Genomic DNA, 12,334 nt, shown 5'->3' on the forward strand with positions numbered 1-12,334 from the left:
GAATAAAAGAATGACTAGGGTAAGATTAGGGCCAGTCAAGGACAGTAGTGGGAAGTTGTGCGTGGAGCCTGAAGAGATAGGAGAGGCGCTAAATGAATCTTTTTCGTCAGTATTCACGCAGGAAAAAGACAATGTTGTCGAGGAGAATACTGAGATACAGGCTATTGGACTAGACGGGATTGAGGTTAATAAGGAGGAGGTGTTAGCAATTCTGGAAAGTGTGAAAATAGATAAGTCCCCTGGGCTGGATGGGATTTATCCCAGGATTCTCTGGGAGGCAAGGGAGGAGATTGCAGAGCCTTTGGCTTTGATCTTTATGTCGTCATTGTCTACAGGAATAGTGCCAGAAGACTGGAGGATAGCAAATGTTGTCCCCTTGTTCAAGAAGGGAAGTAGAGACAACCCTGGCAATTATAGACCAGTGAGCCTTACTTCTGTTGTGGGAAAAGTTTTGGAAAGGATTATAAGAGATAGGATTTATAATCATCTAGAAAGGAATAATTTGATTAGGGATAGTCAACACGGTTTTGTGAAGGGTAGGTCGTGCCTCACAAACCTTATTGAGTTCTTTGAGAAGGTGACCAAAGAGGTGGATGAGGGTAAAGCAGTTGATGTGGTGTGTATGGATTTCAGTAAAGCGTTTGATAAGGTTCCCCACGGTAAACTATTGCAGAAGATATGGAGGCATGGGATTGAGGGTGATTTAGCGGTTTGGATCAGGAATTGGCTAGCTGTAAGAAGACAGAGGGTGGTGGTTGATGGGAAATGTTCATCCTGGAGTTCAGTTACTAGTGGTGTACCACAAGGATCTGTTTTGGGGCCACTGCTGTTTGTCATTTTTATAAATAGCCTGGATGAGGGCGTAGAAGGATGGGTTAGTAAATTTGCGGATGACACTAAAGTTGGTGGAGTTGTGGACAGTGCGGAAGGTTGTTGCAGGTTACAGAGGGACATAGATAAGCTGCAGTGCTGGGCTGAGAGGTGGCAAATGGAGTTTAATGCGGAAAAGTGTGAGGTGATTCACTTTGGAAGGAGTAACAGGAATACAGAGTACTGGGCTAATGGTAAGATACTTGGTAGTGTGGATGAACAGAGAGATCTCGGTGTCCATGTGCATAGATCCCTGAAAGTTGGCACTCAGGTTGATAGGGTTGTTAAGAAGGCGTACTTTTATTGGTTAGCTTTTATTTGTAAAGGTATTGAGTTTCGGAACCAGGAGGTCATGTTGCAGCTGTACAAAACTCTGGTGTAGCCGCACTTGGAGTATTGCGTACAGTTCTGGTCACCGCATTATAGGAAGGATGTGGATGCATTGGAAAGGGTGCAGAGGAGATTTTACTAGGACGTTGCCTGGTATGGTGGGAAGGTCTTATGATGAAAGGCTGAGGGACTTGAGGTTGTTTTCATTAGAGAGAAGAAGGTTAAGAGGTGACTTAATAGAGGCATACAAGATGATCAGAGGATTAGATAGGGTGGATAGTGAGAGCCTTTTTCCTCGGATGGTGATAGCTAGCATGAGGGAACATAGTTTAAATCGATAGACAGATATAGGACAGATGTCAGAGGTAGGTTCTTCAGTCAGAGAGTGGTAAGGGCGTGGAATGCCCTGCCTGCAGCAGTAGTGGACTCGCCAGCATTAAGGTCATTTAAATGGTCATTGGATAATCATATGGATGATATTGGAATAGTGTAGGTTAGATGGGCTTTAGATTGGTTTCACTGGTCGGCGCAACATCGAGGGCCGAAGGGCCTGTACTGCGCTGTAATGTTCTATGTTCTATGTTCTAATTTAGCATGGCTGATCCGCCAAACCTGCACATATTTGGACTGTGGGAGGAAACCGGAGCACCCAGAGGAAACTCACGTAGACACGGGGAGAATGTGCAAACTCGACACAGACAGTGACCCAAGCTGGGAATCGAACCCGGGTCCTTGGTGCTGTGAGGCAGCAGTGCTAACCACTGTGCCACCATGCCACACATGTGGGAATTGGGCTGCTTTTGTGTTGTCATGTGAATGGTGCGGTGAGGATTCTGGCCCATTCAATCAAACAGCCTTACCTGTGACATTTGAACATTAGTATCTTGCATTTTGGACACTTGTGGATCACCAATGTTCCATCGACCACACTTTGAGAGCCACTGCGCTATTTGGAATAGTCCGTCGAACATCATTGTTGAGAGGTGCCAGACCATGTCTAAGTTCCCTCACACTTGGTCCAATTCTGGGAAGAAAATGAACAAAAATGTTTTCAAACTATATTCGAGATTGCCAGGTTAAGTGAGAAAGTTTGTGACATTATTATAGTTGAATGTCTTGCCAAGTTTCTTTCTTGTTTCTTACTGTAGATTTGATGTCAGCCATGGGTCAATGGTAGTTCTCATGCCTCTGAGTCCAAAAGAGCTGAGCACCTAATCTGGGTTAATATTGCAGTGCAGTTCTGAGGAAGTGCTCCACCATTGGTAGTGCCATCTTTTGGATGAGATGCTAAACTTTTATATTCATTAATGGGATGTGGGTGTCACTGGCTAGACCAGCATTTATTGCCCATCCCCAGTTGCCCTTGAAAACGTGGTGGTTGACAGAGTGATAGTGAGCTGCTGCAGTCCCTGATGTGTAGGTACACCCACAATGCTGTTAGGGAGGGAGTTCCAGGATTTTGTTCCAGCGACAGTGAAGGAACGGCGATATATTCCCAACTCAGGATGGTGAGTGACTGGGAGAGGAACCTCCAGATGGTGGTGTTCCCAGGTATCTGCTGCCCTTAATCTTCTAGATGATCGTGGTGGTGGGTTTGGAAGGTGGTGCCTGAGGAGCCTTGGTGAGATGCTGCAGTGCACCTTGTGGAAGGTACACAGAGCTGCCACTGTTTGTTGGTGGCGGATGGATTGAATGTTTGGGGAAAGCTTCTCCATGGCCTCACTCTCTGCTGGGCACCATCAGGATGCAGGCTACATGAGAACCAAGCATCTTGACCTTCCTCCAGGTGCCCCATCTCCTGCAGGAAGGCAGGCTGAGCCCCTTTGGCACCCACGGGGAGGATGGGCATTTACCCGGACACCCCAGGGGTCACCCCCCAGGACACTCTAAGGATATGCAGTTTTTCAGCTCCCCTCTACCTGGGCCTGCAACAACTCCAGCAGCGCAAGTGGCTGAGTGTGCTTTTGCCCATGATCAGGAGACCCTACTGAGGCCAAGCCCCTCTAGGGCTTGGGCCACCATAGGATGGCTGCCATGTTTATCACATAGCAGTCAGCAGGCTGCCTCCACCCCTGGTGTGGATGTCGGGGCTGCACCAAGGGTTTGGAAAGTTAAGAAGTTTTAATGTCAGCTCAGGGTCTCAGGGTCTCTGTCGCTGTGAATAAATTGCACTTTTTGAAAGCCATTCCATGGGTTTGTGAATGGAGTGGTCAGATGGAAGTACTTTGGTTTGGAGCTTTGCAATCCTCTTATTCAAAGGTTCAACCTTTCTCACACTCAGCGTCCCCTGTTAAGATTAACATTCATGTGATGCAAACCTCGATGCCACTTGTTACCGGACCCTATGTGTTGTCAGGGAGGTGTGTGTAATTCTTTATTCGGACTGTATGATGAGTGAATTCTCAATCATTAGTGCTCAAGGGATAGCAGTGGCTAACGAGGGCCCATCAGACACGTGACTCTCTGTGTATTTGAGTTTCCTCACTGATAGCGTCCCAGGCCATGATATGCATGAGATCCCCACGCTGGGCCGAACTTCTTTCACAGCAGTGTTTGCATTCTTACCTGGTGTAGGAAACATCCAACCTTAACTCACATTGCTGTTCTTCCTTGCTGAACTTTAAGTTGGCAGAGCGAGCACATTACCAGGACACCAAAGACAACAGCTAAGATCCGACCCTAGTGAGTCATGAGCAGTTAAGGCCCCAAGTGTGATTGCAGGACCCGTCCTATCAGCAGTGGTTCGACTTCAGGAGTCACAAGATGGCTTGCAGGGCTAGAGGAGATGTCTCCTGATGATGGATTAGTTTTGCTCCTCTTGAAACCGTTCAGCTATGAGGGCAACATGGGCACACCTCCACATCGCCACTCCTTCATAATGCTCATGTTGTCCCTCAGCACCCCCTCGGGGGTTCCTGCACCTCCACCTTCTGAGCAGGGCTGCTTCTCCTCCAGTTCACCCTCTGGCAGGGCCTCACCTCTCTGTGCAGCTAGATAGTGAAGGGCACAGCAAACTGCAATGATGCCTCAAGCCCTCTCTGGTGTGTATTGCAGAGAGCCACCTGAGCGGCACAGGTATCTGAATCACATCTTCAGCAGTCCTATGGTCTGCTCTCTGAGGGAGCGTGTGGTGGCGTGGGCAGAGTTGTACCTTTCCTCTGCTGGAGTCTGAGGGCGACGCACAAGAGTCATGGGCCAGTGTTTAAATGGGTAGCCCTTAATCCCTAACAGCCACCTTGCAGAGTTCTAGCCCCTCAAAGTTCCCAGGCACTTGGAAGTGACTGAGGATGCAGGAATCATAGCGACTCCCAGGGAAACATGCACAAACGTACAGGAATGGCCTCTAATGGTCGCACATCACCTGAATATCCAGGGCTGCTGCCAGGGAGCCCGTATAGCCACATGGGTGCAGTCTGTTGCTCTGCGTACTCTTGGAAATGCTGAGATAGTGGCAAAGCCCTTGAATCTCTGATCCTTGTACGCAGAAAAGTTCACATAATGATGGACTTTCCTGTAAAGTGCATTGGGTCACCTCCTGAATGCACCAATGTGTTGCTGACTGTGGAATGCTGCACAGGTCCCCAGTTGCTCCCTGGAGGCAAGTAAATTGAGTGCTGCCGTCAGGGCCACTGGCAGGGGGTAGCCTCCAAATCCATGTGCTGTCAGGACTTCTCAGAATATGTGGCGGACCAGATCTCTGGACAATCACAGCCTTGCCCTGCATTGCCTCTCACTCAGTGGTAGAAAGGAGACGCATGGGCCATGGAATGTTGCCAGTCATCTCTGCAGTCTCTGCTCTTTAGCATCTTGTTATTCTCCCCCTGGCTTTGTCCCACATGCTGGAATTGTGTGTGCAGATAACTTTCCCCCCCTTCTTACCGCGAATGAGGAATCGTAGAGAAGCTCTCTGGACCACCGGATCCATTCTCACTTTTGCCTCCTCTCTGAAAAGAGATATTGAAAAGCAGAATGAGGAAAGAGTGCTGAGTACAAAGGTGTGAACAACAGACCCATGGGAGAAGTTGGGCAGCTGATCTTTAGCACCTTAGATTGCATTGTTCCTCATGCTACCTTATCTCTGGGACTCCAACATGCACACACACGCATGCACACACACGCGCACACACGCACACACATGCACACACACGCACGCACACACACGCACACACACGCACACACACACATATGTTAGCAGCATCCCATTGCACAGTTATGACATCTGAAGCCCTGTCGGAAGGGTGAGAACTTGCAAATTATATAGAATCATAGAGGTTTACAGCTTGGAAACAGGCCCTTCGGCCCAACTTGTCCATGTTGCCCTTTTTTTTAACCACTAAGCTAGTCCAATTGCCGCATTTGGCCCATATCCCTCTGTACCCATCTTACCCATGTAACTATAAAATGCTTTTTAAAAGACAAAATTATACCCACCTCGACTACTGCCTCTGGCAGCTTGTTCCAGGCACTCACCACCCTCTGTGTGAAAAAGTTGCCCCTCTGGACACTTTTGTATCTCTCCCCTCTCACCTTAAACCTATGATTGAACTGATGTGGTTCTGAACTCAACTCATTGCCGTAGCATGACTATAAGTATTCCTTTGCTCATGGTGAATGAATGGAATCTGTTTGGCCACTGATGAATCGCCTTAATTGATAACCCGTAACTCCCCTCCAGTGATCGGATGGCAGATATGATGCAGTTGTGCCCACTCCACTATAGGCTTCACTCTCCAAGGCTGCATTCCACTGTGCAGCTTTTTCCAAGTTTGATGTGAGGCTTTTGAGTTGTGCCTATCTCCTTAAAACTGCAAATTTAGGAATCAGGCTTGCTGTTGCTTCCAGGGGTTGTGTCCTGTGTCATTGAGCTGGACCCTGCTCACTGTGGTGGCACCAACATTGAACATGCATTCCAAGAAGGAGTACCAGAAATCAGCTTAGTAGTCCTCCAACATCTGACTGAGGTCCACTCAGCCCCTGGGCTGCCTATCCCCTGTGACTCCTTTCCATTTCACAGCAGGAATGCCTGCACTCCGACTCCTGTCTACAAGCCCCTGAACGTAAACTGGAGCCTTGACAAAGCTCCCGTTTGCAAACAGGATTATGGACAACAGTAACCCTCACAAAGCACTGTAACCCTGACCTGTTCAGTATTCATGCGAACCATCTCTAATGTGCCACACTAACAGGCCCCCACCCTACAATCCACAGCCTGCATTCAGGCCCTTCCCAGAATATATGTGGTATCCATTTGACCCCCTTGTTTGTCTGCGTTTCATGCAGCCATGTCAGGGTTCAGTTTCCCTCCCCTTAGCCATCCCTCTGCCTTCCATCGTTCATCCCCTCTGCCTCAATTGTGAGCCCTTGCCCTTCCCCCACTTCCAACTTTGCACAGGCCTCCCTCCACATTGCCCCCTAGTCTTTGCTTGTCTTCATCATGCGACCACCACCTCCCTCCCCCAACCTCACCTTTGACATTTGTTGCGGTGGCTGCATGAGTCCTGTGGCACAGTGCTGCCCAGATAGACTTGATGTGTGGCACCAGGGGGAAGGAGACCCCTGTACATCTCAACCAAGACAGTGACACAGAAGGGTCTATGGACCCAGCAGTATTGTGCTGTCCACTAGCTCAGCATGGAGGTAGAGGACAGGACCCAGTCTAACCTGGTAGAGTGATGTTCAGTGCATCAGAAGCAGTGCAGAACAATGGCAGAACCTTAATTTCACTCATTGGATCATAGAATCCTTACAATGCAGAAAGAAGCCACCTAGCCCATCGAGTCTGCATTGACTCTGAAAGAGCATCCCTCCCCTCCATCCTATCCCCGCATTTACCATGACTAATCCACCTAACCTACACACCTTTGGACACTAAGGGATAATTTATCACCTCACCTCAAAGTCTCTGGTGAACTCAGGGCCATCTTGTGCACACCATTCTCTATCAAACAGGTTTGACGCCAACATGATTTACCGCTGGCATGATGCAAGATTGAAAGGCCTGACAGGATGCTGGCAAGCAGCTGTATTAATGAGAATTCATGAGATGCAAATGAATGCAAATGGCAGTTGCGCCACCTGCCAGTGGGATGACTGAGCTGCCATTAACCCGCCATTGGGAGAATTGCAATCTGATTTTATGCTGGTAGGTTTCTGACTTTTTCGCTCACTGGATTTTCCCTACTCGCCTGTCACCAAACCCACCGCAGTGGATTGGGAGAATTCTGCCCATTATCTGGTTACTTATTTCATTGCTGTTCGTGGGATCTTGCTGTGCACAAATTAACTACATTACAACAGGGGCTACATTTCAAAAATACTTAATTGGCTGTAATGATGTCCTTTGTTTCTGAAAAGTGCTATCTAAATGCCATTTTTAAATACCTGACTAAATCTCACTTTGCATTTCCTTGTTTCTGTTGCAAAAGACTTTTCATACTCCAGACTCCAAAGTAGCTGACAGTGAAGACCACAAGATGGATTATAACTCTCCAACGATGTCCAGGCATAATGGGCAACTATTCAACAGGTAAAAACACTGCTTGAATCTAACTAGAATATTGTTCAGTTGCTGGTTATATTTTCATGTCTTTTGTCAAATGCTAGCATTATGGATAAGGATGGAGAGGACAGCAGGAACCTCCAATCCTCTCCCTATAGTCCATAATCAGTGTGGTTTATTTTTAATAAGGTAGATGTGTGTGTTCCCAAGCCCCCATCAGCGTGAGATCAATTTAAAAGTCATCTTTTGTGGGTTTAAACAAAGAAGATTTTTTTTTAACACACTCACCCTGAAAAATCTAAATGTTGCCACAGTCACACAAAGAAAGACACAACACAAGAAGGTTGTGTGATTTCCAAGAATTAAATCAATGGAATACCTCACTTTGCACATGTCTCTGAGAGTCTGGTGAAGCTTTATCCCACTCTGGAATTCAGGTTCAGGAAAGTTTAGGTGGCTAGGTTCAGGAGATTCAGTTATTTACGGGTGAACTCAGAGCTTTTTAAAACTGTTTAGGAAGGCTTTTACAAAGACTTTTAAGCTTCACAGTTGGTGAAAGACGAAGGCGGCACAGTCTTTCTCTGCAGTTGTGGTCTCGTTGGTGTTGCAGGTTACACGGGTCTCTTCGTTTTGGAGTGAAAGGATTTCAGTATCAAAGAACCGGTTTTAATCATATGAATAATGGCAATTGAGGTACAACAGAGGTTAAAGGGGGTCGTTCTGTTTCAGAATAATAGTTTCAGTCACATGACCAAAGTCCATTGACACTCATTAGAAGTTAAATTGTCATCTTTCACACTTAACCTGTGAATAACTGGCCTTGTCAGCTTTCATTTGTTATATTGCAAACCTGGAGATATAGAATACAGGGTTCCATTGTCCCTGTGTTTTGGAATAAATTCCGGGGTGGGGGAGAGCTGTCCATTATGGGCGGCACGGTGGCACAGTGGTTAGTAGTGCCAGGAACCCAGGTTCAATTCCGGCCTTGGGCCACTCCTCTGTGTATAGTTTGCATGTTCTCCCTGTGTCTGCGTGGGTTTCCTCCAGGTGCTCTGGTTTGCTCCCACAGTCCAAAGGTATGCAGGTTAGTGGGGGCCTGGAATGGGTTGCCGGGCAAGGTGGTGGAGGCGGACACACTGGGAACGTTTAAGACTTATCTAGACAGCTATATGAACGGAGTGGGAATGGAGGGATACAAAAGAGTGGTCTAGTTTGGACCAGGGAGCGGCGCGGGCTAATTGTTCTTTGTTTCTCGTTTCAAGGCTTCATTCTATGATCATCTTGCTGGTGCCAGTACAGAGCGAGACTGCGGATAGTTGGGAACCTGTCTCGGGGGCAGGGAATTCATATGGTGTTCGTGGAAGTGGAAATGAATAGGGTTGGGAAGCATTTTCCGATCAGGGCCAATGTGATCTCCTGGACTCGTTTCGATCGCCTCAGGGGGTCGGAGAGGAATTTCCCAGATTTTTTTTCCCCATATTGGCCCTGGGGTTTTCACTCTGGGTTTTCGCCTCTCCCTGGAGATCACATGGTCTGGAATGGGGGGGTGGGGGTGAGTTAATAGGTTGTGATGAACAAAGCATCGTAGCTGTGAGGGACAGCTTGGTGGATAGGATATTAGTATGTAGATAGGCTGGAAAATTGGGCGGGGATCCTGGATTCAGGATTCAATCCTGGACCGGGGAGCGGCGCGGGCTTGGAGGGCCGAAGGGCCTGTTCCTGTGCTGTATTGTTCTTTGTTAGGTTGATTAGCCATGCTAAATTGCCCCTTAGTATCAGAGGGACTAGCAGGGTAAATAGATGGGGTTACGGGGATAAGCCCTGGATGGGATTGTTGTCAGTGCAGGCTTGATGGGCCAAATGGCCTCCTCCTGCACTGTAGGATTCTACAATTCTATGATTACAATTCAATTTGGAACTTTCTGGAAGCTTGATGGTCTATGTTGGATCTGCATAGGTTACCTGATACCTTGGTGGACATCTTAACAGTTCACCAGTACCCATTTTGAAAAGAATATTTTAAAAACTTGACTGTGGAGGAGGGTTACATCTTGGATGGGCTATGGATCAAGCGGACTGCTTGATCTGAATGGTTTTGTGATCTAACCAAAGGGGAGAATCCATTGCCTTTATGAACAGCCCAACAGGAGATCACCACATTGACTTTAATGTTTTAAATTGTGACTGGGATTGGAAATGGAACAGTCTAACGTACCGGCCTGTGGGATTGCAGTGTTCACCGGAGAATTCGCTTCACTGCTCCCGCCAGGTGTGAACTCCCAGCTTTGTCAACACTCACGTCCCATTCAGAATTTCCCGATTTTGTCCCATTTGATTTTATGCGTGGAATGGAAAGCAGGGTGAGGGCAAAGTTTCTGGTGAGTTCAGATGAAGTACGGTCTTCTCAAAGTACTGATGGTGAAGGGGAAGAGGGAGGCGAGGGGGGAACAGGTAAGCTATGTTTATAATGGTAGAGGAAACAATTGCTTATTCATCAGTTATGTCCTATGATGCCTGTCTTGCAGCAGAATGCAAAATCCTCAAGAGGACTCAGCTGAGAACTATGCAGGGTGCTCAGAGTCTGACATATCCCAGCGAATACCATCTAGCGAAAACAGTGAGAAAGAAGACGATGAGTTCTGGGAGCAAGGGTAAGGCAATGATTGGTGACGGATGGGGGGTTGGGGGCGTGGTTCTCAATTTTTGCTCTAAGTGCAAAATGTTTAAAATTTCCTCCTGTTGACATTTTCAGTCTTTATGGTGTGAGAGAGGTCAGCGCAAAGGGCTGACGTGATTAAAATGGTGCATGCTTGCAAAATTACTGAGCATCTACTGGCATTAAGCTGCCATGTGCATTGTGCTGCCACTGAATGAGATTTCCATCTCCTTCTAGTTGCCCCAGAGTATATCTCCTTGGTGGAGGCCTCAGCTGTTCCCTTTTAAACAGTGCCTCCCTCTTCTGGGGTTGGGGAGGGAGGCAGGGGGGTAAATGATTGGTTTGCGCTGACTGGCTGGAGTGATGGAAGCATATTCAACAGTAACATTCGCAAGAGAACTGGATAAATACCTGAAGGAAAAAAAACATTCTCAAAGCTTTGGAGAAAGAGTAGAGAAGTGGAATTAATAGGAGAATTCTATCAAAGAGTCAGCACCAACACAATGGGCCAAATGGCCTCCTTCTGTGGCCCAACATTCGATGATTCCATATCAAAGTCAAAAGCTTTCATATGTGTTGGTGATCATTAGCCAGAGAAACCTCTTCCCTTTTTCGAAGTGGTTGGTATCCCAACTTTATAACAACACATTGATGGCCTATTTAGCCATGACGGTTCCTTGCACCAATAGGGTTGTGCATTTTCCTAAGATCATAAGAATTAGAAGCATGGATAGGCCATTCAGCCCCTCCAGTCTGTTCTGCCATTCAATCAGATCAATGTTGATCTGATTATGGCCTGAATGCCACTTTCCTGCCTGACCCAACATAGCTTCTGACCCCCTTATCGATCAGAGATCTCCCTAATGCGGCCTTGGATATATTCAATGAGCCAGCCTGCACTGCTCTCTGGGGAAGAGCTTTCCAAACATGAAGGACCCTTGCAGAGAAGAAATTCCTCTTCATTTCCACCTCAAATGGGAGAGCCCTTGTTTTGAAACTGTACGTTCTAGAATGCCCTATGAGGGGGAACATCCTCTCAGCATCTACCCTGTCAAGCCCCCTCAGAATCTTATTTGTTTCAATAATCGCCTCTTGTTTTTCTAAATGCCAATGAGTATAAGCTCAATCTGTAACTAGACAGATTTTTAATCAGTAAGGGATTCGAGGGTTAAGGGGATAAGGTGGGAATGTGTGGAGTTGAGGATTATCATATCAGGTCAGTCGTGATCTCATGGACCAGAGCCGATGGGCTGAATGGCCTACTTCTGCTCCTATGTCTTTGGGTTTCATCCCAGGAATCAACCTAGTGAATCTTCTCAGAACTGCTTCCAATGCAAGTATATCTCTTTTTAAGTAAGGAGACCAAAACTGTACACAGTCCTCCAGGTGTGGTCTCACAATGTCCTGTACAGTTGTAACAAGAGCTCCCGCCTTTTATACTCCATTTCCTTTTACAGTAAAGGCCATTGCAACTGATAGCAATAGTTGTATTTATGATGGTGAACAGGAGTGGAGTTGCCTGCTCTTCAGTGGGTGACCCAACAAGCAATGATGGGATCTCCTGGAATTACAAAGCCAGTCACAATCCTTGTGGCTTCCTGTAGCTTTCACATTCTGTACACATGTCAATCCACAGTACAACTGATATCCCAATGGTTCGTTTTAGTTGCCAATCTCTTTCTCTCCCCTCATGTCCTACATCAAGGGGATTCGGATCAGGTTGGAGCTTGTTAACATAACGACTGCTGTGGTGTACAGGTTAGATTTTATGGGGGGGATTTTCCAGTCCCGCCTGCCATGGGAATCGTAGCACGCAGGGGGCGGACCATGCAAAGATAGGTTGACCTTAGGCGGGATATTTTGGTTTTGGGGCCAGCGAGGCTGGAAAATCCTGTCCTATGAGATGAATTTTCCCATTCCGCCCGCCACAGAAATCATAATAGCCGGGGGTGGACCATGGAAAGGTTCGTTAACCTTGG

The 12,334-nt window shown here is 47.2% G+C and overlaps 1 protein-coding gene across 5 annotated transcripts in view; it reads left to right on the forward strand.

Annotated features, from left to right (window-relative positions):
• Positions 1-12,334, forward strand: part of LOC144479164 (uncharacterized) — a 96,030-nt gene that overhangs the window by 75,125 nt on the left and 8,571 nt on the right. For 4 of the 5 annotated variants that reach the window (XM_078197752.1, XM_078197755.1, XM_078197754.1 and 1 more), the window contains 2 exons: positions 7,626-7,726; positions 10,225-10,350. In XM_078197752.1, coding sequence (XP_078053878.1) covers positions 7,626-7,726; positions 10,225-10,350 — 227 coding nt within the window. The remainder of the gene's footprint in view (positions 1-7,625; positions 7,727-10,224; positions 10,351-12,334) is intronic. The other variant, XM_078197753.1, reaches the window with a different exon arrangement.

Source organism: Mustelus asterias, chromosome 25 (assembly GCF_964213995.1).
Source record: "Mustelus asterias chromosome 25, sMusAst1.hap1.1, whole genome shotgun sequence".
Taxonomy (NCBI): domain Eukaryota; kingdom Metazoa; phylum Chordata; class Chondrichthyes; order Carcharhiniformes; family Triakidae; genus Mustelus; species Mustelus asterias.